This window comes from Aspergillus aculeatus (assembly GCF_001890905.1).
Source record: "Aspergillus aculeatus ATCC 16872 unplaced genomic scaffold ASPACscaffold_7, whole genome shotgun sequence".
NCBI classification, from domain to species: Eukaryota; Fungi; Ascomycota; class Eurotiomycetes; order Eurotiales; family Aspergillaceae; genus Aspergillus; species Aspergillus aculeatus.
The window spans coordinates 488,430-511,046 of record NW_017962982.1 but is presented as its reverse complement, the minus strand read 5'-3'; the positions used below and the strand labels follow the sequence as shown (position 1 = coordinate 511,046).

At 53.7% G+C, this 22,617-nt stretch overlaps 7 protein-coding genes across 7 annotated transcripts; 4 read left to right on the top strand and 3 right to left on the bottom strand.

The window, feature by feature from the left end:
• Window positions 1-246: 246 nt before the first annotated feature.
• ASPACDRAFT_78152 (dynamin-related GTPase MGM1) lies at window positions 247-3,474 on the bottom strand. Its single transcript, XM_020205122.1, has 3 exons — window positions 3,073-3,474; window positions 981-3,008; window positions 247-925 (listed from the first exon to the last, which is right to left on the bottom strand). Exons 1-3 carry the CDS (start codon window positions 3,368-3,370, stop codon window positions 486-488), a joined length of 2,766 nt encoding a protein of 921 aa, XP_020056559.1. The 5' UTR covers window positions 3,371-3,474; the 3' UTR covers window positions 247-485.
• A 318-nt stretch (window positions 3,475-3,792) lies between these two features.
• ASPACDRAFT_78151 (glutamine amidotransferase subunit DUG3) lies at window positions 3,793-5,712 on the top strand. The gene is made up of 4 exons (XM_020205121.1): window positions 3,793-4,111; window positions 4,179-4,274; window positions 4,421-5,162; window positions 5,248-5,712. The coding sequence occupies exons 1-4, from the start codon at window positions 4,097-4,099 to the stop codon at window positions 5,484-5,486; spliced, it is 1,092 nt and encodes a 363-aa protein (XP_020056558.1). The 5' UTR covers window positions 3,793-4,096; the 3' UTR covers window positions 5,487-5,712.
• A 24-nt stretch (window positions 5,713-5,736) lies between these two features.
• On the bottom strand, window positions 5,737-7,147 carry ASPACDRAFT_78150 (PIG-Y family protein). The gene has a single exon (XM_020205120.1). It carries the CDS (start codon window positions 7,089-7,091, stop codon window positions 5,889-5,891), a length of 1,203 nt encoding a protein of 400 aa, XP_020056557.1. The 5' UTR covers window positions 7,092-7,147; the 3' UTR covers window positions 5,737-5,888.
• Window positions 7,148-8,467: 1,320 nt separating this feature from the next.
• On the bottom strand, window positions 8,468-10,178 carry ASPACDRAFT_42801 (nuclear and cytoplasmic polyadenylated RNA-binding protein pub1; the record flags this gene model as incomplete). Its single annotated transcript, XM_020201155.1, has 5 exons — window positions 8,468-8,637; window positions 8,690-8,822; window positions 8,876-9,523; window positions 9,595-9,699; window positions 9,798-10,178. The coding sequence occupies 5 exons, from the start codon at window positions 10,176-10,178 to the stop codon at window positions 8,468-8,470; spliced, it is 1,437 nt and encodes a 478-aa protein (XP_020056556.1).
• Window positions 10,179-11,804: 1,626 nt separating this feature from the next.
• ASPACDRAFT_52007 (uncharacterized protein) lies at window positions 11,805-12,894 on the top strand (the record flags this gene model as incomplete). The annotated part of the gene is made up of 3 exons (XM_020202558.1): window positions 11,805-11,870; window positions 11,926-12,051; window positions 12,106-12,894. The coding sequence occupies 3 exons, from the start codon at window positions 11,805-11,807 to the stop codon at window positions 12,892-12,894; spliced, it is 981 nt and encodes a 326-aa protein (XP_020056555.1).
• A 4,335-nt stretch (window positions 12,895-17,229) lies between these two features.
• On the top strand, window positions 17,230-19,414 carry ASPACDRAFT_78145 (arrestin C-terminal domain-containing protein). The gene is made up of 2 exons (XM_020205119.1): window positions 17,230-18,292; window positions 18,346-19,414. The coding sequence occupies exons 1-2, from the start codon at window positions 17,285-17,287 to the stop codon at window positions 18,982-18,984; spliced, it is 1,647 nt and encodes a 548-aa protein (XP_020056554.1). The 5' UTR covers window positions 17,230-17,284; the 3' UTR covers window positions 18,985-19,414.
• A 284-nt stretch (window positions 19,415-19,698) lies between these two features.
• ASPACDRAFT_118257 (GNAT family N-acetyltransferase) lies at window positions 19,699-21,519 on the top strand. Its single transcript, XM_020196152.1, has 3 exons — window positions 19,699-20,208; window positions 20,402-20,965; window positions 21,053-21,519. The coding sequence occupies exons 1-3, from the start codon at window positions 20,095-20,097 to the stop codon at window positions 21,089-21,091; spliced, it is 717 nt and encodes a 238-aa protein (XP_020056553.1). The 5' UTR covers window positions 19,699-20,094; the 3' UTR covers window positions 21,092-21,519.
• Window positions 21,520-22,617: the final 1,098 nt, after the last annotated feature.

Here is a 22,617-nt window from a genome sequence, read left to right as displayed (position 1 = left end):
CCAGCTTTCCGGATTTCCAGGCGTTGATGCCCGAGCGGTTGGAGCGGTATCCCGTTGAGGAGAGACAGTTGGGGGCGATTCGAGTATGGGTTGTTGACGGCCGCGTGGGCGTGAGGGGTAATACCCCTACACCACATGTATATTTACCCAATATCTTTCGAAACCAGGTGAGCCTCCACTGTCATGCTTAAAGGCCATGTAGCGCCTATTCTACGACTTCATAATACGAACAAGAAAAGTATAAAAGCCGTAGCATTGGGTAAGCGGGACTGCAGATGATTGACCATACCGTCCAGCCAGCCCACACCTGAGATACACCGATTTATACATAGATCCTGGTCCTACCAGCCATACCACGGCCACAAAAGAAAAGTACATCGAAGGAGTGGGAGGGAATATGCGAGAACGCCGCAAAGAGGGAGAGGAGGACACGGATATCACAAGAAAGAAGTCTAGTTGGATTATATTGGGGGAGACAAAAACGTTTAGAACAGGTTCCAGCCACGACTTCTCGGTTCCCGGGCACCCACTGGACGATCCGTGTTGCCGCGCTTGCCGCGGCCGTCGAGCTGCCGGATGCTCTCGATCTTCTGCAGCGCCAGTTCGAGGAGCTCCTTCCGGCGGATGACGTCGAGGTGGCTGCGGATGCGCGGGTCCTCGCGGGCGAAGCGCTCGACCTCCGCGTCGGAGAGGTGGCGGCCGAGGCGCATGTCGAGCTCGCGGGGGAAGTTGTAGTAGAACTCGGAGAGGAGTTCGACGTTGAGGAAGAGCACGGCGGTCGACGTGAGCTTGTCGGCGACGACGTCCAGGAAGACCTCCGGGCAGTAGTATTTGTTCTTCTGGGAGGCACATTGCTTGGAGCGGACAGCGAGGAGGCGCATCTTGATGATGTCGGCGCGGTCGCGGAGGAAGACACTTTCACGGCCTGATACATTCGTTAGCCTTATATACGCATAATGTAAGGAAAAGGGAGAGCATACCTCTGGCTAATAGGTCGGCACTAAAGCCGCCAGCACCGCCCGCGCCGTCACCCTCCAACACCACCTCGCCCTTTCTGACCTTGTCAACAAACGATATGACATCCTTGAGTTTCCGTCTTCCGACAGAATCTTCCACGTGCTTGAAGGCGGACTCGCACGCCTTGAGCTCGTCCTTGAGAACCTTGCTGACGTTCTCCCGGCCCTTGGACCATTCAGGGTCCTCGACCTCGATTTCATATTTGTAAGGTTTGATGCAGTTCTCGACCTGGTCGCTGGTGCTGAAGAACCGATCATTCAAAATGCTGTTGCAGGCATCCACGATCTGCTGCTGGGCGTATGGGTGGCTCGCAAAGGTTGAGTCGGTCAACAACCGGTCAACATGGTTCTGGATTGCATTGGCGACAACTGTCGTAGCAAGTCTACCGATTCCGAGCTTGGTCAAGGAAGAGGTTGAGGCATCAAGCTTGCGATGCCAGTAGAGAGACTCGGGATCCGCCTTGGGCAGATCGCTGAGAGGATCCAACTCCGGCATAGGCACCGTGAGGTCTTCGATCGGCTTATTCCAGTATCTCTGCGCCAGAATATCCATCACGCGCTGGTCGAGTTCGCGCTTCAGCATCTCGCGGACCTGGGGGCGACCAAAGCTTTCCGCAAACGCCTTGAAGGAGTGCTTGAAGCTGTCCAGGCTCTCGGCCAGGTAGGATTCCGCGCTGAGGGGACGATCGTTGTATTGCACCTTGAACTCGTAAGTGGCTTCCTCCAGCTCTTGTCTGATAGCATCCCTAGTACCTGCTAGGCTCGATGCCATCGTCTGCTCAAGGACATGCATAAGCTTGTTGCGCAATGTGTTGACCCCGACAGACACGTCCGACTGCGGTCCGAACACGGACTGGTGCTGAGAGAAGTAGGCGTTCTCGTTCTTCAGAATGGCGCCCGTGATGTTGCCGCTGCCCCGGGAGAAGAGAGCCGTCGTCTGAGGAATCCGGCTGACCACGCCAACGTAGCCCAGGCGAAGAGGGTATTTTGTGTCGGATAGAATGCTATGGCCCCTGTCAGGATCCACCAGGTCCATCTTTGTGATGACACCGATGGTCCGCTCGCCCCTGGGATCCACACGACGGCTAGCTCGGAGAGCAGTGGAGTTGGCGAGGTCGACATCCGCTGCCGAGATTGCCAAAATAACGTTCGGTGGTTGAATGTATTTATCACAGAGATCCGAGATCTTCTGTTTCAGCTGAGGTGGTTGGTCCCGCCCAGCGACCTGGATATAGCCAGGCAGATCGATGAGCGAAAGATCAGGCACATGCGGCGAGTAGATGGTGAGCTGAATGGGATCATCCGAAACACAGTCCCTTTCCGGCACCGCCAGATTCAAGTCCGTCAAGGTGCGCTGGATCTGTGAGAAGTCGGTGATCTTGCCGAGTCCCAGCGCGGGGAACTCGCCATACTCCGCCTGCGCGTTCGGGGTGTTGACGAGGGTGAGCTCAATCGGCCGGCGGGTGACCATGTTGGACCCCTTGGGGAGGAACTCATGCCCGACAATCGCCTCCAGGACCGAGCTCTTGCCGGACGACTGGGAGCCGATGACGACGATCGAGGGCAGCGTGAGGGTGTTGGACTGGCCGACACTCTGCAGGATGTTCCGGATCTCGATCATCTTCCGCGTGAGCAGCATCATCTGGTCGTCCTCCGCAATCTGCCGGCCCGCGCGGAGATCCTCCTCGTCCGACTGATCGTACCCCAGCGCACCGGCGGTGGTTGCTCCAGCGGCGGCCGCGCCGACCCGGCTCTCCTTCGGACCCTTCCCATCACCACCACCCCCTGACCCCCCATTATCCGACTGCGCGTCCTCGTTCAACCGCAAAATCTTCTGCAACCATTCCGGCAAGTCAACATCCTCCGTCGTCTTCTGCCACCCGCGCTGCGTCTGCTCCGCCATGTTCTGAATCTCCTGGAATAAGCTCGAGGCCGCACCGCCCGCCGTTTCGCCCGCCCGTTTAAAGATATCGATAGCATAGCTTCCCGCCTCTAAAGCAAACCCACAGCACGTCAGTCAGCCACCAACAAGTAACCGGGGTAAAGAAAAACTCACGCGCAGCTTGGTACTGAATGTAAGCGGCGCCCGCGAGCACGGCTCCGCCAAACATGGCCGGCAGGCGGACGAGCTTCAGGGCCAGCTTGGGGAGGATGCGGTGGAAGGAGATGGCCCGCACAGCAGGCACATTGTGGATGGCGTTGGCACCGACAGGCCAGGGCCGTCGCCGTAAGGCCGCGCTGCCATCGGAACGCAGGAGGCCGCCGGTGCGGGCAGCAGCGTTGTGTACATGGCGGGCCAGATGACCCGTCCGCAGGAGCGGAACCAGACGGTGGGAGAGGATCCTCCCGCTCATGATGGCCGAAATATCATATACGCTTTGGATTTGTCGGACGCGAGAATCAGTAGATGTGGTTCATATCCCGGGAGGGCGTGGTAGCAACGGAATTGTTGAGTTTGCTTTCGTGGGATAGTGGCAAGAGTGTACAACAAACACAAAAGTTGAGAGAGAAACAGCTAGGAAGGGAAGAAAGAGAAGCTCTGGGAAGGGAAGGAGGAGATCATGTCATCCATGAATATGATTGTCCCGCGGCGGCGAATCCCCTCCGACCCAGTCCTGATCCCGTGACCCGCACTGCACTGCAACTGCACTGCTGGCCGCGTCGCCCGCCGTATAAAATACGGTGTGAGTCACGTGTAGTTTCGCAAGCATTCCACTCGACAATAACCAAATAATCGGATCGAAATTCGTCATCTGGACAGATTGTCGGTCTAGAATTTGAAGTAACCTTAAGCTGGACGAGTCTGAGCTTTTTCTTTCTTGTTGCAAATACAAATAAAGGGGTAACTCCCAGTTGTGCGGGCGCGTCTTGGGCTGGAAGAAACAACGACGCTGCTGGCTCCGTTGTCGGATCAATCAAAGCTGTGACTTGTGACTCTGCACGCTGTCATCGGGCCCAGACCGACTTTACATACAATCTTCCATCTCCGAACGCTGACATCACATTGGGATCTTGTGCGGCAGTAGGGACGCTGGGAGTCTTTACTTTAGTTAAGCACTACACGTGGATACAAATACAAAATGTGTCGCTTTCTAGTAAGTCTAAGTTTAGAGCTGTTCGCCTCCTATTTCTGTCGCAGCATGCTGACCGCTTCCCCATCAGGTATACAAAGGACGACATGAGATTCGTCTCAGCAAGCTGGTCACCGAACCCAGTCACTCCATCCTGACCCAGTCGTACGACTCGCGTCTGAGACTGGTACGTCTGCTTGCTTTCCGTTGTTCGATCAACGAAAGCCCCTCAAGCAAGAGAGCTCCCTCACTCCTGCTTGCCCCCTCCATTCCAATCCCTTCTTCTCCCCCTCCTCCCCTCAAACTACGACCCCCCCTTTAACCAAGAATCAGGACACCCGCCGCCCGGTGAACGGCGACGGCTTCGGAGTCGGGTTCTACACGGACCCCAAACTCGGCCCGGACCCGTGCATCTTCACCTCCACGCTGCCCGCCTGGAACTGCGAGAACCTGGAGCGTCTGGCGTCGAAAACCTGCTCAAACCTCATCTTCGCGCACGTGCGGGCAACGACAGAGGGGACGCTATCCGACACGAACTGCCACCCGTTCCAGCACCGCACGCTGATGTGGATGCACAACGGCAACGTGGGCGGGTGGCACTACATCAAGCGGGCGCTGGCCGACTCGCTGGCCGACAAGTGGTACCTGGGGGTGAAGGGCGGGACGGACAGCGAGTGGGCGTTCGCGCTGTTTCTGGACCTCCTGGCCAAGGAGGGCGTCGACCCCAGCGCCGACCCCGGTCCGGAGGGGTTCGGCCCCGCGCTGCTGCGGCGCGTGATGGTCAAGACGATCGCGCAGATCAACACCTTCATCAAGGATATCCCCCGGCGGCATGGCAGCGGCGCCGTCGGGGAGGTGGAGACGCGCAGTTTGTTGAACTTCGCCGTCACCGATGGCCACACCGTCATCTGTACGCGGTATATCAGCAGTAAGACGGATGAGCCGGCCAGTCTGTATTTCTCGTCCGGGACCAAGTGGACCGAGGGCAAGGGGCAGGGCCATTTTAAGATGGAGCGCCATGATAAGGGCGCGGATATTGTGCTCGTCGCCAGTGAGCCGATTACTTTTGAGAGGCGTATGTTTTTTTTCCCACCCGAAGGATGGAGAGTAAGGTTGAATGGGATTGGTCGATGAATGCTGATTTTTGATGTCCCGTCTAGACAACTGGGTCTCCGTGCCCGCCAACTCCATCGTCACCATCCACAAGCAGACCGTCATGCTGCACCCCATCATGGACGAGTTCTACGTTGAGGACTCCAACCAGGATCGCTCCTCTTGCTTTGCCGTCTCCAAGGGCCTGGTGAGCACCGCGCCGGGGACCACTGTGCAACCACAGAACGACGCCAAGGCGCCGGCCTTCGATATGACGCCTGCGAATCAGTGCGCCGTGTCGCATTGAAACGGCAGGGTTTGGGTTTTGCGGGTTGACTTTCGACTTTTACCGAGGAGGTTGAGCCGGGAATTAGGACGTGTGAGAGGGCGGGAGTCATTCTGGGTTATCGGTGTTGGTGAACTGGTATTTGTTTGGGGCTTGATTTTTCTTTTCGGGGATCCTAGTCAATCAGATTACATAAATTGTAGACTCATCTTATATATCTGCAATGATGACACTGTCTATTAATGAGGCTACAGTTTAGTCTAAAACTGTTATGATATAATAAAGTTGCTATGCTGGGACGGGACCATCGACACGGAAGCGCAATTAAACTATGTACAGTACAGAGCGAACAATAAGCGGCTCACGTGTGAACCGAAGTGTGAACCGAAGAATCATAAAGAAACCAGACCACAAGGGACAACGTCAGATGTCCTCCCCAGAGATGTTCGCATGCTTGAAGTACTTCATCCCCACCCATGCGACCACCACCCACACCCACGACATGACCGCGGTCAGGATGATCAACGCCGGATAATACCCGACGATCGGCAGGGTGGGATCATCCTCCAGCTCCGGGGGCGCGTACGGCGTCTCTCCGACATCCCACGCCCAGCTCCAGACCCCGAAGCAGCTCCCCATCCCCACAACGAACACCAGCCACGTCACAATCAGGATGATCCACCCCCACCACTCCGTCTCCGAGTAGTCCCACACCATCTGCGAGCTGGCAGCCATATCCACCGCGTGCGTGGCCAGTGGCGACTTGGCCCGGTGCAGAGCTCGGTACGTCGGATCCGTCTGCAGAGTGTAGTAGGAATCGGAGGCCGACGAGGCGGAGGGCAGGCGCAGGCCCGTCGCGCCGCCGGTGGTGGAGGACGAATGCAATGCGGTACTGGTACTGCTGGCCCGCGGGAAGGAGATGATCTCTTCGTCGTCCGTCGTCATCATCTCATCGCCGACTCCAAGGAGACTGTTTTTCGCCGGGCTGGACTGGCGAGGCGTCGTTGTCGTCGTCGCCGCCGGCGCGGCCGCCCGGGCGCGTTGTGGTGCATCCATGAGCGTCCATGTGGTATCCGTCTCATCCCCGGGTTGGGAGCCGAGGTTCCTGAGCGGTATATTTTCACCGTCTGCGCGCGACACGGGGTCGGCTAGATATCGCATTCGTGGGTTGGTGGAAGAGGATGAGGAAGGGGAGGAGGGTAAGGGGGTCGGTCCCGGTCGGGGTTCGCCGCTCCCACTGCTGTCCCCTCGCAGTACATCCGCCGGCACCCTTGCGGTCTTCTTGTCTCGATAGTCGAGCCGGGTGCCCAAGAGGGCCGTCTTGCGTAGCGAGCCGCGTCTCCGACGCGTCCTCCGATGTTGCTGGATCGCATTGGACATGGCCCGTCCGCCCCGTAAGCCGGAGGTGAGTTCGTCGCCGTCATCGCGCTCGAGGCCCGAATGGCTTCGCTCGGCCGTGTTCTGGGTCGCCTGGATCATTCGCAGGAAGGATAATCGGGACAGTAAGGAGCCTGACGTGCTGCGCTTATGGCCGCTGCTTGCGCTTCCCGAGCGCATGCGCCCGGCACGCCGGTCATTGTCGTCCAGCGAGAGTGCCGCACCGCTGCTATTGCCTGCATCTTCCATTGGCGCAGGCTGGGCGCGACTAACCGATCTTTAGCATGCCCACATCCAGTGTCCCGGTAGGAGTGTCGGCGAGGTTGTTCATCAGCTGTGGTGCAAGCGTTGGTAGGGTAGGAAAGGGAGGAGGAAGAGACAGAGGAAGAGGAAGGGGGGGAAGAGGGGGCCGCAAGGCATCGATCGATCGGCCAAGAAGAAAAGGGTCCAGGCGGTGGGCGGATGAGGATCGGTACGGTACGGTACGGTACCTTCAAGGTTAGCAGCTGCCGCCCCAGTCGGTCTCCTTCCTCCCCGCAGCCCGCCTGGTTGGTTCTATTTTAGCATCAACATCTTACAGTTTGCAGACTACTAGGTTACCTACTATAACTAATGCTTCAGCAACTCATGGTAAATACGAAGCCCAGATAAATACAGGCAGAGGCTTGCCTGTCCACAAGACGCTCGGAATGAACTCTAAAATCACCATACGATGCAGACACCTACAGTGACATAAATCACGGGCAAACCCAACCATTACTCCAGCAAGATCAGGAATAAGAAACAAATCCCAGCAACATCAGCATGAAACTGGAAAATCATGTGGGCACGGTCTCAGGACACCAAGAGCCCGAAGTTGGAATTTGGACTAGAAGAAAGTCACCTGAACAGACAATGGTATCACAAACTGGGAAGACTGTGCCAACCAACCCGGCCAGACGAGTAAAAACCGGCAAACAGAAAAGAAGAAACTCGGTGTCGATTGGATCAACAACGATGCTCAAACAGCGAGTCTCAAAATCGCAGGGAAAGCCCTAGCTTCCCGTGGACAAATAAAAGAAGAAAACAGAAAGCCATGATTCACGCAGCCCGAAAGCAAAGGACATCGATCTTCAACAGGCTGTGCTTATACATACTAATCGTACGACACCAGCGAGCTATTTATTCAATAATCGACCAAAGAGGAAATGTCAGGAATAGAATGAGAATGGTCAGTACTTTTAGTTTAGTCCGCAGAACGCTTAAGTGAGAAGCCCAAGAAGCTTAGCCTTTGATCAAAGTTGCGCGCATTCGTTCAAAGAAGACAGCATATGGAAACTTGAGTCAACAAAGCGGATTTGGGGTATTGGGTGTACGATAACACACAAATTTCATTTCAAAAAGAAGAATGGAGAATGGGAGATGCGCTTTAAAAACCCACCTTGTAGGGGGCAGCCATGAAGAAAAGAAAGAAGAGAAGAGAGAAAAAGAAAAGCAGTGTTGAAAATGATGGAAAGACAGAAACAGTTGAAATGTAAAAGTATTAGGGAGAAAGGAAGAAGGAAAGGCAGGGGCTGATGCTTAACGCTTTTGCCGGTACAGACCGCCGACTACCAGTGCTTGCGGCAGCATATATCGAGAACAGGCTACGCTTGATAGCCACCGAAGCCATTGCCGAAATTGGCATTGTTTGGCTGGTTCCACCCAGAGGCTGGGGCGCCTTGGCCGCGGCCGTATCCTGCGTTGCCAGGAACTTGGCCGTAGCCTTGACCACCCATTCCGGATTGGTCCCATCCTCTACCGGCTGGGTTGGGGCCTGGAGCCAGAGAGTTAGCGGGAAACCCCACACTAGGGCGCAAACGAGCTACCTTGAGGGGTCATGGGTCCCCCAGGACCGCCGTACTGAGGAAAGTACGGAGTGGGACTAGAGTTGAAAGGTGAGCTGGCCTGCTGGCCAGAGAAGTTGTCGAACTGGCCAGTAGGAGGACGATCCTTGCCCCACTACGTGGTCAATTAGCATCGGGACTGAGACACGGGGAGCGAGGAGGACATACGCTGCACTTCAGAGGGCGTCCATTGACGTTGTAACCATTGAGCTGACAGATGGCCATGGCCGCATTCTCATGCGAGTCCATCTTGATGAAGGCAAATCCACGGTCCGCCTGCAGACGAGTCTCGAGCACGTAGCCAAAGTTCTGAAAGAGTGGCACCAGGTCGTTCTGCGTGGTGTAAGGGGTCAAGTTGCCCACGTAGCACGTGGTCTGCCACTGCGGGGTTTGTGAGACGACCATGTCGTAGCTCTGGATGCCGTGGGTAGGGAAGTTGTGATGGCCATACTGCGTAGCGGGTGCCATGCCCATTGCGGCCATGGCCTGTTGCTGAGAGATCGAAGGTTGACCCTTCTGGTTGGCCCAGTTACAACGGATTGCACGCGAGCCTAACCATTCCCCATCCATGGAGTTCAAAGCCTTGTCGGCATCGGAGCGGTCACGGAATGCAACGAAACCATATCCTCGGGAGCGACCAGTTTTCATATCCCACATGACCCGAGCCTCAGACACGGAACCGAAGGCAGAGAAGGCTTGCATCAACACCTCGTCGTTTACTTCATTACTCAGATCACCAACGAAGATGTGGAAATGGCCCGAGGTGTCCTCCTTGTTCGTATTGTTGGATTGGTAGGCCCAGTTGACACGAATTTCCTGTAAAAGAGAGACAAGGACATAAATCAGTACCTGCCGAACAAACACCAAATAAGCCCAAATGTACATACCGACTGATGGATACGGCGCCCATTGAGCGTCTGCATCGCTCTCTCAGCAGCACCGGGGTCATCAAACTCGACAAAGCCGTAGTTGTAACCTTTGCTGTTGAACTTCTGTGACTGTCAGTAGGGAGGATGAGCGTGCTTCAATAAAATATTGGGGCATTAAGAATGCCAGAGGCCAGTGAAGGTGTGAGGGAAAAAACACCTACGTTCTTGTCGGGGATGATCTTGACGCTAACAACATGACCGGTAGTCTCAAAAATTTGTTTCAGGATATCCTCAGTCACTCGGGGATCGAGGCCACCGACATAAAGGGCCCTCTTGTTTGGCTCAGGGGCCGCCCGACGCACGAAGCCACCAGCGCTGGTCGGAGACATCATATTGCCAGACATGGGCGATGTGATGGCGGTCGGGATTGGATTGGTGTTTTGTGGGATCACCACGGGCGGGCGGGGAGGTGGTGGCATGTGGGAAGGATTGGCTTGGCCGTTGCCCTGAGATGCATCGTACTGCTGGTTGGAGGCAACCGTAGAAGATTGGGGAGGAGGGGGGAGGGTGGTAGCGGTCGCAGCGGAGACGTTGTCGGCCATTGTTGACGGGGTGGAGGGAGGGGCAGAGTCACGAGATGGGACGATAAAGGATCACGGAACAAACAAATGCAGAGCTGCAAGGCGGAAGAGTCGATGGAAAAGCGTTTGACGGAATCACGGAGAATGGATATGCAATTTCTCGGTGACGGGACGATGCAGGGCGTTACGCAGTCAGAATTAAAGTAGGCGAAGGCGGCAGCAGACGCGGGGGGGTTTGAGGGTGGTTGTTGGTGAGTGTTAAATCGAAAAGGTCCAGGACAGAGTGGTGGTAAACGAGGACGGACAAGGCGCTAAACTAGATCATCCAAAGACAAGCACAAAGTACGAGCAACTGATGTTGAATCGGACGATTGCAGTGCTAGTGAAATGAAGATGAGAGGTGTCGTGATAGACTAGACGGTGCTGAAAAGCAAATAAGTGAGACCGGAGATGGTTTTCTCAACCACGACCCCGACCAGTCAGTGAATCCGTCAAAAAGTGGTGGTGGAAACAGCTTTAAGCTCCCGAATGACAGCTGACGGGGAATGAGGAATGGAAAGGAGGAGGGAAAAGCTGACAGCTGGAAGAAGGCAGAAATAAAATAGGAAAAAAAGGAAAAGAAAAGAAACACTGAGACAAAAGGGAAGAGAGACAGCAATGACAGGTGGACAGAGAGGAAAGTGGATGATAAGGAAGAAGGAAAAAAGAGGAAGAGAGGAAGAAGAGAGACAGAAGGCGAATAAGACAGACAGGGGAAAAGCAGAGGGAAAGCTGCGATGGATCTGAGCTGACGGAAGTTTGGATGGAGAACAAAACGAGGAGAGTGTTTGGATGAATGGTGGATGGGATGGGGTTCAATTAGCAGCTCAGTGGACCAGTGGTGGTCTGTCCTGGGAGTCGACCACGGTAGAGGACGTACAGTCAGTCAGTCAGTCAGTTACGAAGTACCTTAAGGTAAGTCAACTGGCTTGAGTCTGGCTGTAAGGTAAGTAAAGTAGAGCCGCTCCGAACTGGGACTGGGGTGAGGGGCGCGCTAAGCCTCACCGCGTTAGTCCCCTTGTGACGGGGCTCTCGCCTTTTTTTGTCCTTGACTTACCGCAAGCCGGCTAAACTTCAAAGCTACACCTCTTAGGCGCTTAACTTGCCCATCATCATTCTTAGCTTCTTCCTCCACTCTTCTTACCGCCCCCCCCCAGGACTCGCGCCTACTCCTCATTGCAAAAGCGCTATCACTTTCCTCAGTTCCCTTCTATCTTACCCATTTGAAGATACCAAACTATCAGTCACCTGCAGTCACCCCTCTGGATTTTCTTGGTTTCTATTCTTAGTCTCCTCCCTTGACTCCTCCCTCCCCCTCCCCTGTCACTTCCACGCGAACCTCGGTCCACCTCATTCAATTGGCTCTCGGGCCCGCCGTACAGGGAGTATAATCCCTCACGACATCGCTAAAAGTCCCCGGCTGAATCACATATCGTAGTGGTTTCAGATCGTGTTCTATCATAACCCATCACACTCCCTCCAACTGCTTGCATCAATCGCTGCGGCGTGCGATCAGCTCCAACTGACCCCGACTCATCAGCAAATCAGCGCGGTCTATTGCCAGCAGCTTTCTTGCTAGTACGATCAGGTCGCAACAGCAGCGCAAACATGGCCGCGGCAGATTTTTCGAACCCCAAATCCCTGGATGTGTTAACATCCACGGTGAACCAGACGGTAGTACATCCGAGCCCGTTTGTTTCTCGTTCAAGTGACCTCTGACAGCCCATAGCTCATTGACACGGCCCGGTTCTTCAACTCGCACGAGAAGATGCAGTACAGGGCACAGCTCAAACGCTCAATCCCCGTCGCTCACGAGCAGTTTCAGACCGCTCTGGACAGCCTCTCGGAGCAGATTGTAAGAACCATTGTCACCTTGTTCGATGCCTGAGTTGGGGCTGACTTTGAGCAGTTTATCGCCAAGGCGTTCTTGGAGCGAGACTATGAGGCAATCAAAGCGCGAAAAGCTGCACTTCATACTGCCCAGGACTCCGCGATGGAGGATGCGGTTGTGAAGCCAGAGCCAGAAACAGCCCCCCAGCCTCAGGAAATCCCAGTCGTAGCCGCGAATGCAGACACAATAAAGGCCGAGCCCACAGAAGTCGAACCTGTGTTGAAGCCGCAGGATGAGCCGGATGTCGTAAAACAAGGCTCAGCTGAACCTGTCAAGGAAGACCAAACCGACAATGGAGCTACTCCTGCCGTCTCCGGACAACCTTTCACCGGCCCGGACGAACTCAACTTCGACTCAATGCTCAACAATAATCCCGGGCCCAACGATTTCGACCTGAATCTTGACTTTGGCGATGACGCAGTTGGTAATGATGATTTTCTCGCTGGCTCCCACCTGGTTCCTGCCGGTTCGGGCAATGAAGGCAACGATACGTCTGGCACCACCGCTGCTGGCCTAGTGGGCGCTGATAGCATGAATACTGCTGTGCCTACGGGCGGAGATGCGTTTGACTTGGAATTGCAGAAAGCTGAGGCGTTCTCTACCCAAGTTGGCAGTCTGACGGGACAACAGTTGGACGGCCAAGGAGGGGGAAACCTCGAAGATGTTATGGCACCGGGAGAGTCCAGCTTCGATGATTTATTCATGGAGAATGATACCTTCGGAGGGGACGGGACCGGGGACCCGAATTTACTGGAAGGCGACGGATTGGTGGATATCAACGAACTTGACGATAGCTGGTTTACATGATCACCTCCTGGGCAGTGGCCGTACGGCTCGGTCTGCGATTTATGGGTGACGACACTGTGCGTTGGAATCACGAAATACAGGCAGTTCTATATAGCAGCGTCCCCTACGAATTCGGGTAATAAGCTAAGCCGAACGGAGTCGGTTTTCCAGTCGCAAACTCTTACTCATTACCCCGGCTGAAACCCCTCCGAAATGTCAGGTCCATTGCTGTCTCCTACCGAACAGCCAATCGGCAAGGCAGAGTGATCCACCCTGTAAGGGGGCCCGGTACCTACCTGACGGTCTTCACTACTGACTCCGCGATGACGCAAGGTACGTCAGAAGTGGGCGCAAAAGCTAATCTCCGTTCCAAATTGACATCCCGATGCTCCACGCCCAAGGTGGATTGGCTCTACTGCGTTTTCAATGGTCTTGGTATGCAGCTAACCAATGCTTGGTTCCTAAATAGACTGCGGGGGAATGCCACGAACTGGTTCTCCGGTCGGCAATCACTTCAAGGGTTCGGGCGTTTCCCAAAGCAGAAACTCTGACAAGAGATATCGAAACACTTTGCTAGCTGTAGTCTTCGCAAGAAATGTATCAAGTGCTGTACCTGGCTATCCACGCAACCCACAGGGACAATTGAGGCAATATCAGTCACCTCAGGGTTACAGGGTGATGATGATGGTGATGGCGGCGATGATGTCATGACCTATCGGCCTATAGGAATTGTGCTTGCCATGGACAGCACATCTTGAACCACGCGACGGTTGATAAGAATTCCACCTTGTCATGTTGATGTTTTTCTATGGAAGTTAGTGGAATGGGGGGCTGCCGGGTCGATGGCGACAGCTAAATGTAAGGTTATACGTGCATGTCAAGCCACAGACGGCAGACTTCGTGCCGTCATCTTTACCGTGAATGACTTTGTGTGAACTTGTGGGGATAAATTTCTTGCCGTCTCGAGAGCCGACCATCCGATCAGAGATGCAGGGATGTAGTGCTGAGTATACACAATTTACCGGTAATCACGGATCGGTAGGGTTCGGCTTTGACAGAAGGATGAAGGGGAAATGGTGGTGGCGACGGCACTGTTGTTCAGCTATCGCGAAAGTCGGAGAGCGGAAGCATTGCCGGGGATCAGACCATGGATCTTCGAATAGACTTCTTCATCGTCTCCTCAATCGGAAGCGATCTTCGGTAACGGCCAAAAACAACCCGACGGAATGGAATCTTTCCACCCATGTGTCCCATTCCACTCGTACGAACGCCCATTGCATTGCAGTGGAGGATGATGATGAGGGGATAGAGCCTGGTGAGGGGGGGAGGGGGAGGCCAGGGCAGGTGGAAAGGCAAGAAGTGCACGTCCTCTCCGTAGTAGTGAGGGAGGGATCTTCTCCCCACTTCCGCCCGACCCGATGATATCACCACACCGCCCTGCTCCTGCCAGCCAGGGATCCCCGCATTGACAATCAGACACATTGTCTTCTGCTTTTCTCTTTCCTCTTCGCTCTCAAGCCCTTTCAGGCAGCATCTTTTTCAAAGATCCTCAGCCGCTCATCAAATCACAAAAGTATATGATATGGACCGGTGGACCTACCTGTCCACAATGGAGCAGCACAACAGGGATTGGCTTTCTTTCTGATGATGAAGTCAAAGAGCGAGCAATAAGTGGTCATCTTATGATGACCGTGCTGGCCGGGTGAAGGGCTGTGCCGGACTACCCGTCGAGTCTACGAGTCTACTGCTGGGCTAGACTAGGCTTCCAGGTAAGCTGGGCATCAGATTGACTCCAGTAGTCTAGTTAGTCAGTCAGTCAATCAATTCCTTAGTCAAGTTATGAGTAACTAGACGAGCTATTACACAGTAGTGTCAGTGTCCTCTAGACACTGAACCAGATGGACGTCAGACGTCACTGCCTCTTCATGCATGTGGTTCGAGACCCTCACCCACTAGTATGTTGTAGTAGTCTCATGCGTGATGAAACCCCCGAAACTCGGCTTTCCCCTCTCTTCCCATTCACATGAAGCTTCCCATCAGTCAGTCAGCCATCTTACCACGTAACCCGACGGAGCGTATTTGTTGTCCAGAAGGTAGAGTGTAAGATACGAGGTCGATCCGAGGGAACGAGGAGGTACAGTGCACCACAGTACTACAGCCTCCCGCATCAGCTGATTGATACATAGTACCGATTCTCTGGCCGTGGAGATGTCGGAAGTGCATGAAGAATAGTGAATTCATGGTTCAATCTGATGTATCCGTTGGAGACCTACTAAACAAGACGTAGAGAGGGAGAGAGAAAAAAAGCCTCCCAACCAGTTCAGGCAAGTCTCAGGTCTAGTAATGCGGATCACCGGATAGGACTTGAGCCTACCAGCTTTTTCCTCCTCCGCGTCATCGTTCTTCTGAACGTACCGTCTGTCACGTCTGTCTCTGTCTACTTGGTCAAATTTATTTAATAAGGATCTTGTGCCCAAGGAACGCTACCCGCACCGCCTCATTCTGGACTTGTCGTATTTTGTCATTGATCCTTTTGCTGACTGAACGACAACGACGACGAGGCGATATTATAGTATTCCACTATTGCACTATTTCTGATCACTGCCCTCTCGATCCCCCGTCGCACCCCCGCATTATTATCATTCTCGGCGCTTCTGGCCCTGTCCTGAGTCTTGACTGTCTTCACTTGCTGAAAGCTGTTGACCTTTTCTTCTTCTTGGGGACCTCCTTTTTTTCGCGCAACCTCTCCACGTTCCACCTCCCCAGGATTTCGTATTCGTGCTATCGAATCTCCGATTCATTCTCTACTATTGATTGCGGCTGCGGTGTGCGTGTACCAACCACGATTTGCAAAGAGACACATCGCTCCTTGCCGGCGTGTCGATCATCGCCCGAACCTAGAAAAGATCCCAAACAACCACCCCCCCGAAGGAGACAACGCCCCAAACGAATTGATTATTATTTTTTCGACGAGTGCGAGGCAGAAAAAAAGCCAAAAAAAGACCCCAATATCCACTGGTCGCACGACTACGTGCATTGGCTCTGTGCGTCAAACACTGGCTCTGCGACTAAATCTAATTTTCCCTATCCTATAATCTTCACTGCTGTTGCTGGGATTTGACTAGTATATTACCTTTTTTATCCCTCTCTTTTTAAAGAGTAAGTCCCTTTTCTTTTTTCTTCACAGAGTCAAAACGTGCTTACTTCTTTCTTTTTCGCCCTTTTGCCTCCTGCTACATTCTTCTTCAATCTCTTCCAATTCTTACTTCACTGTGCATCCTGACCTTCCTCTTGTTCCTCCTCTCCTTCCATCCCTCTCTCCATACTTCCGTCTTCCGCCACTACCCGTTTGGAAGAGACACAGTTCCTCCGCCTCCTCTACACTACACATACTGAGAAAGATCTTGGCCCTGCCCATCACCTCATCACCTTTTCACCTCAGACCTGCTTGCTCCTTACACAACCACAAAGAATGCAGCCTGTTGATTGGCATTGTTCTTGTGCACAACAATGACGGCTCACGTTTCTCCTCTCCCACAGGTTCTTCTGGGGTCGGTTACTAGTCCCGGTGGTACAAATACTCAATTCCCCGACGGAGTGTCCGAGTCAACTCCGTTTCACGTGAGATCCGATCGGCGGCCTTCACTCGAGACATCGACACTTGCTAGCGATACTAGTTCCACTGTCGGGCAACCACCGGCCAGACGAGGCTTCCGTCGTCGCGCCTCGATCCTCAAGAAGTTGGCGGGTCCGCGGGAAAACGCAAAGCGTCTGTTCCGCTTGGGGTCCCTGATCCACTCTACGCCCTCCATTACGCCACCATCCGCTTCCTCCCCTCCTCTACCGTCTCCTCCTTCCCCTCCTCCTCCAATGACTCAAACACACTCCCATCGCCCCGTGTCTGAGCTCGTCTTGAATCCCAACGATGCCACAATGCTCACCACGTCGGGACTAAGAGTTGGCCGATTACGCTCGCATTCTTCCTCCACCGTCTCTTCCAACCAACCTTATCCGGCTTCCGCTCATTCCATCCCATCTTCCGATCCGGCCGTGCCGTTCCCTCCTCTGCGCAACGAGAAGATAGTCGCGACAGGAAGTGGGATCTCCGTGGGAATCGCACTCACTGAGCCAGTGCTATATCTGCAAGGATATGATCAGAATGACCCCAGTACTAAGAAGTCGGCCATTCTTCGCGGGCAGTTGCATCTTAAAATCACCAAAAGCGTGAAGGTGAAGAAGATCTCGATCTGTTTCCGTGGGCATGCGCAGACTGATTGGCCAGACGGTAACTCTTCTCCCTCCTACGTCTATCATTCTTACGCGGATCGACTGACAAATTGTTTTGTTGACAGGTATCCCGCCCAAGAAGGTTCACTTTCACGATAAAAAGGATCTCGTCACACACGGAGTAATGTACTTCAACCATGGCGACACGGCACTGATGCAGAATGATTACGGTGCGCACTTCTATCAGCACGCCAAGCCGGTAACCTCTGTGACGGGCAAGGAGGGTCCGACCCTGATCACCCGGGAGCTGCTTTCCAAGACCGGATCCTCAACCTCGTTAAGCCACGCCGGCCAGTTCTCTGCCAAGGACCTCAAGCGACTATCCCTAAATTCCAACCACTCTCGGAGTTTTGGTAAGAATGATCCGCCACCTCCGCCGGTCCATCCGCCACGCAATTACCGCCTGTTCCCCGTGGGCGATTACCTCTACAGTTTCGAATTCCCGATCGATGGTTCTCTTCCAGAGACAATCAAGACCGACCTGGGATTCGTTCAGTATGACCTTGAGGCGATAGTCGAAAGAGCCGGTGCGTTCCGGCCCAATCTGCTGGGCAGCCTAGAGGTTCCGGTCATCCGCACGCCGGCGGAGGGCTCGCTGGAGCAGGTCGAGCCGATCGCAATCTCGCGCAACTGGGAAGATCAACTGCACTATGACATTGTGATCTCAGGGAAATCATTTCCTCTGGGATCGCAAGTCCCTATTGCTTTCAAGCTCACTCCCCTGGCCAAGGTCGAGTGCCATCGGATAAAGGTCTATGTGACGGAGAATATTCAACACTGGACTGCAGACAAAAGTGTGCATCGTTTTCAACCGGCGAAGAAAGTTCTACTGTTTGAGAAACGAGCCGACTCTGCCAGTACCAGTACCTATCCGGGCAGCTCAATGCGAGTCACGGCAGGTGGTGGCATTGACTGGGACCAGCGCGCAGCCGCTGCTCGGGGTCAGGAGGTGGTGGATCGAAACCGAACCAATCTTCTTGGCAATCTGTCTAGCGACTCAGGAGTCGGTCCGACCGAGATGGAATTCAATGTCCAGTTGCCGAGTTGTCAAGAAATGCGCAACCGGGACGAGTCTCAACGGCTACACTTCGACACCACATACGAGAACATCCAAATAAACCACTGGATCAAGGTGAGACATTTCCATGTTGATTGGCAATATTCGCAAGCTAATTTGAAATTCAGATTGTCTTACGCCTCTCCAAGGTCGATGAGAGAGATCCCGGCAAGCGAAGACACTTCGAGATCTCTATCGATTCTCCGTTCCACCTGCTATCCTGCAAGGCCACGCAGGCTAACATCTACCTCCCGGCGTACACCTCACCGGAGTCGGAGCCAACCCCACAGGCACAGGAGTACGAGTGCGGTTGTCCTGGCGCACCATTGATCAACCGGGCGGGTTCCAGCCGACAATCGCTTTCCTCCTCCGACCGAGATGAGCGACCCAACGGAGGCGCCGTCACGAGAAGCTTCACCAACAGCTCCGGTGGCTTAACCCGGCCACCACAGGCGCATCTGGCTGATGAACCGGTCGACCGCCCACCGCGTCCGATGCATCTCCTTCGCGCGCCGTCATTTGCACCTCCTGCCTTCGAAGAGCTCGAGCCACCGCCGCCTCTCGTCACTCCTCCCCCGGAGTACAACACCATTGTCGGAGACAATGATCGAGAGGCCGTGTTGCAGGATTACTTCTCGCGGTTGTCATTCTATGAGGAGCACGCCGATGACGATCGGGGTCTTGGACGTGTCGATGTACCTCTGACTCCGGGAGGCCGTGTGAACCGCAGCATGGACGTTCCACGCGAGTGGGTGCGCTTGGAATAGAGTGTCACCTCCCAGCCCATGGCAGGCTGGGTCTTGATGTCCCGATGACCTTGGAATAGACCTCACGACGTTTATGCTTTTTTTTTCGTCTATTTTATCGAGCTTACAGGAAAGGATTGGAGTTGACGAGTCACTGAAAGATACCCTCTGCACATATCGAGGCATGTAAAGGTGACTTCCATGGTGAATATGTGTCAAGCTTACCTTTTGAGTTTCTGGGAAGGGGCGCAGATGCACTGGATATATGGTCGGCGCCTGTACTACCGGATTGCATTACCTCGAGCGATCATTCCTTTTTTCTCATTTCTCAATCTCATGACTATATAAACACTTTTATCTGCATGATTACATTTGTTTTTAGATACCATCCTCAGAACTTTGATCTGAAAGAATACAAGATGCGATGTCTCAATGTCGTCGCACCGCACCGCAGATGTCTCCATGGCTTCATACATAGTAGACTAAAAACGTGGACCCACCGACCAAGATGGGATCCCTTACATAGGACTACTGGTAATGCTGTTGAGGGCTTGCAGATGCGTAGATGAATTAGCTTCGATATAGGCAGCAAGGCAGCAGGCGTGACAGGTGATAAGGTGGAGGAGGGACTTTTGACACTCATTAGTCTCAAGTCGCATGGAGCTGCCTTTTTTGGGTCGAGCTGTGGCGCTCCATTCCGCCGCCGCCAATTGTTCTGGCCTTTTTTTTTTTTTGGTCGGCCTCTGCCGTCATTCTGCCTTCCCCATACATCTATCTATCTATCTATCTTCCTATCTTCCTATCTTCCCTCCCTCTTCATTGGGTTCATATTCAATTGGTCTTTCTTTATTTCCCATCTTGCAAAGATTCGAATAACTTCTCATCTCAACGGTGCACCACAAATCTTTCGAGTTCAGGTCACATGATCCCATCGGACGAGCGCCCATTGTTATACCGAGTTAGGTAGTTAGTTGGTTGTATGCAGACTTTCTACTGCGCTGCAGGTGCTGAGTCAAATCTATCCGTTCTCTCGCTCATTCATTGAATCATCATCGCCTCGCCTCTGCCCACCCCCAACATAAGCTTACCTGTACTCTACGTTGCTGCAGCTGTAGAGGACCCAACGCCAACATGGCTATTGAAGTTGTCCCCCTCACAGAGGCCGACATCCCCGACGCCATCGAGATCATCCAATCGGCCTTCGCAGAGGACCCATATTTCAAGTGGGTGTTCGATGCTGCCAATGTAAGTCTTCATTCCTTGACTTTGATGCGCAAGGGTTCTTCAATTCCCTACCCAACAGAGGACGATCTCTGGGAATGATATACATCAATAAAAAGAGCAAGTAAAGCTAATCGGTCTCCTCCTGGCGCGGGTCGCGTGGGGTTTCTCCCCGACCAACGTTGCTCGTCATGTGAGGTCCGCCAATGCACAATAGTTCAATAAAGAACGAAATCATGACTCTCTCGCTGTTCGATGTCGTTGGGGCATCAACAACGCCATCTTTCAAGTTGCCAAGGAGACACCGGATGACGACACGGGCGATGCGACCGGCGACCGAATGGCCACCTCGCGCGTCGTGGGTGTCTCCTGCTGGCTCCCGCCCCAATCACCCTCCGAGCCCGAGAGCTGGTATACCTGGTCGCAAGGGTGGTTGCTCACTGCTCGCCAGGCATTGAACAACCTGCGCCATTGGGGCCGCGGGGGCCTGCGCACGAATCGCTATTGGATCTGGAAGGCCCGTCAGCATGAGGCCCAGAGCCAGATCTGGGATGACCCCAAGGGGTATTATTTCTGTAATATCGTGGCCGTCCGACCGGGCACGCAGGGGAAAGGTATTGGTCGGAAGCTCTTCGAGGCTGTGACGAATAAGGCGGACCAGGAGGGGGTCAAATGCTACCTGGAGAGCTCGCGGAATGAGCCCAACGTTCAAATCTACGAGAAGATGGGGTTTGAGATGAAGAAGGAGATGGAGTGTAGGGATGGGGAGGATGTGTGCATGGTGAGTGGACATTCAACTGTCCCATTATTGGGGCGGAATTTATGGTGGTGTGGTGTCTGTGTGTATGCCTGCTGATCTCAAGTCTAGCTCTATTGTATGGTGCGCAAGCCGAGGTCGAAATATTAGTATTGAAGAAGAAAAGCGACGACGGAAAGGAGGCGGAGTCGAATTCCACCCACACCCACGGCGTTTGCTTATCTGACACTCGATGGCGCAGCGCGAATCGTCTTATGTACAGTACTAAACGCTACTAGATTACTATGGATGGAACCACTGCCTACTAATCAACGAACCCATGTTCTTGTTCAACTGAGACATGAGCGTGGCTTTGCGACCGCCAAAGTTGTTGGTCTGACTCAAGAAACTCAACTCAACTTGGTCTACTGCCAGGCTTCCGGCTGAGACTGCATGAACCGGGATCGTCCCAACTCCTTCTTTCTATTCCATGTGAATTCGTTTCGATGGGGCAAGCCCCCCTTGTTGGGGTTCTTAGTGAAAACGGCGAGTCGTTTGGTCGGAGAGCCACTGACGAAACCGAAACCTGGGGTAGTTACGGTATGTTTACACGCTAGAAACTTGGCTGCCACTGCACAACACCATCTGCGAAGACTGACTACTCACTGCTTTGTACGTGATATATAATAACATTACGTATAATATGTCATATGCTGACGGATTCCTCTGCCAGAACCTGCTAGACACTCAAAGTGTTTTCTTCAGCCATCGGATCTGCAGGGTTACTGCGTATGGCCGTCATTGCCGATGGCCCGAGCCTCCGGGTTAGTATACTTTATTATACGAGTCAGACACAATCCGTCGTTTCACCATCTCCTAGTAGGACACCTTCTGACTATCTTTGGATCACAATGCCTGGCCTAGAACACGTCAGGGGCCGAGAAAAGGCTTTTTCGTAGGCCGACCGTCTCATCTTGATTACTTGCACAAAGGTTAAAAGTGATACGTAAATTCTGCAACATGATACCACGCAACTCAACTTCCCAGTTTCAAGCCAAACCTTCCCCCTCTTTTGCTTGGGAGCTGTCGACGTTCGCTAATTCAGATCGAAGCACTGTGATATATCCTGCCGACGTTCGCTGGATTGAAATACTGTGATATATCAAGCTGGATCGAGCGTCCAAGCCACTGACGCTTCTCTTCAGCTCTCGTTCTTCGTGCCCTGCGCAGCTGGTCTGTTAGCTTTTTCTTCCCTTCTTCACCCTGAAGATATCCACTCGTTTTTGAGCGACTCATGAACCAACGCTGAGCCCTGGTGGTTAATGACACTTACGAATGCCTTTTGCCTCGATCTCGCGACGAACGCGTCTGTCACACACTCTTTTCCAGCCATTTATGCGCAGCCTCCAGAAACGAAGCCATGCTCTCTCACTGTCAGGACGGGTCGGACTGGCCCTGGGTCTCTTGGGTAAGCCGCACTGATCGACTGAAGGAAATGTTCCGAACCTTAAGCACTGACTACCGGTATGGGGCACAGCGGCCCTGATGCTAGGCGTTCTTCTCGCAACGTGGGTTGTGTTGCGAGTCAAGCGCGGGCCGGGCGTCACCCTCCGGACCCTGTTCAACCGCCAACCGATTCCTGCTCGCAGACCCGAAAGTGACCCATCTGACCCAGAGGCCGCAAAGTCCCTAGACAA

Coding starts and splice junctions, on each gene's coding strand:
- ASPACDRAFT_78150 (XM_020205120.1), bottom strand. CDS start 7,091: ATGGAAGATGCAGGCAATAGCAGCGGTGCGGCACTCTCGCTGGACGAC.
- ASPACDRAFT_118257 (XM_020196152.1), top strand. CDS start 20,095: ATGGCTATTGAAGTTGTCCCCCTCACAGAGGCCGACATCCCCGACGCC. Junction 20,209..20,401: donor GGGTGTTCGATGCTGCCAAT/GTAAGTCTTCAT, acceptor AATGCACAATAG/TTCAATAAAGAACGAAATCA. Junction 20,966..21,052: donor ATGGGGAGGATGTGTGCATG/GTGAGTGGACAT, acceptor TCTCAAGTCTAG/CTCTATTGTATGGTGCGCAA.
- ASPACDRAFT_78151 (XM_020205121.1), top strand. Junction 4,275..4,420: donor ACGACTCGCGTCTGAGACTG/GTACGTCTGCTT, acceptor ACCAAGAATCAG/GACACCCGCCGCCCGGTGAA. Junction 5,163..5,247: donor GCCGATTACTTTTGAGAGGC/GTATGTTTTTTT, acceptor TGTCCCGTCTAG/ACAACTGGGTCTCCGTGCCC.
- ASPACDRAFT_78152 (XM_020205122.1), bottom strand. CDS start 3,370: ATGAGCGGGAGGATCCTCTCCCACCGTCTGGTTCCGCTCCTGCGGACG. Junction 3,009..3,072: donor CATTCAGTACCAAGCTGCGC/GTGAGTTTTTCT, acceptor GGTTTGCTTTAG/AGGCGGGAAGCTATGCTATC. Junction 926..980: donor TGCCGACCTATTAGCCAGAG/GTATGCTCTCCC, acceptor CGAATGTATCAG/GCCGTGAAAGTGTCTTCCTC.
- ASPACDRAFT_78145 (XM_020205119.1), top strand. CDS start 17,285: ATGTACTTCAACCATGGCGACACGGCACTGATGCAGAATGATTACGGT. Junction 18,293..18,345: donor AAATAAACCACTGGATCAAG/GTGAGACATTTC, acceptor TTTGAAATTCAG/ATTGTCTTACGCCTCTCCAA.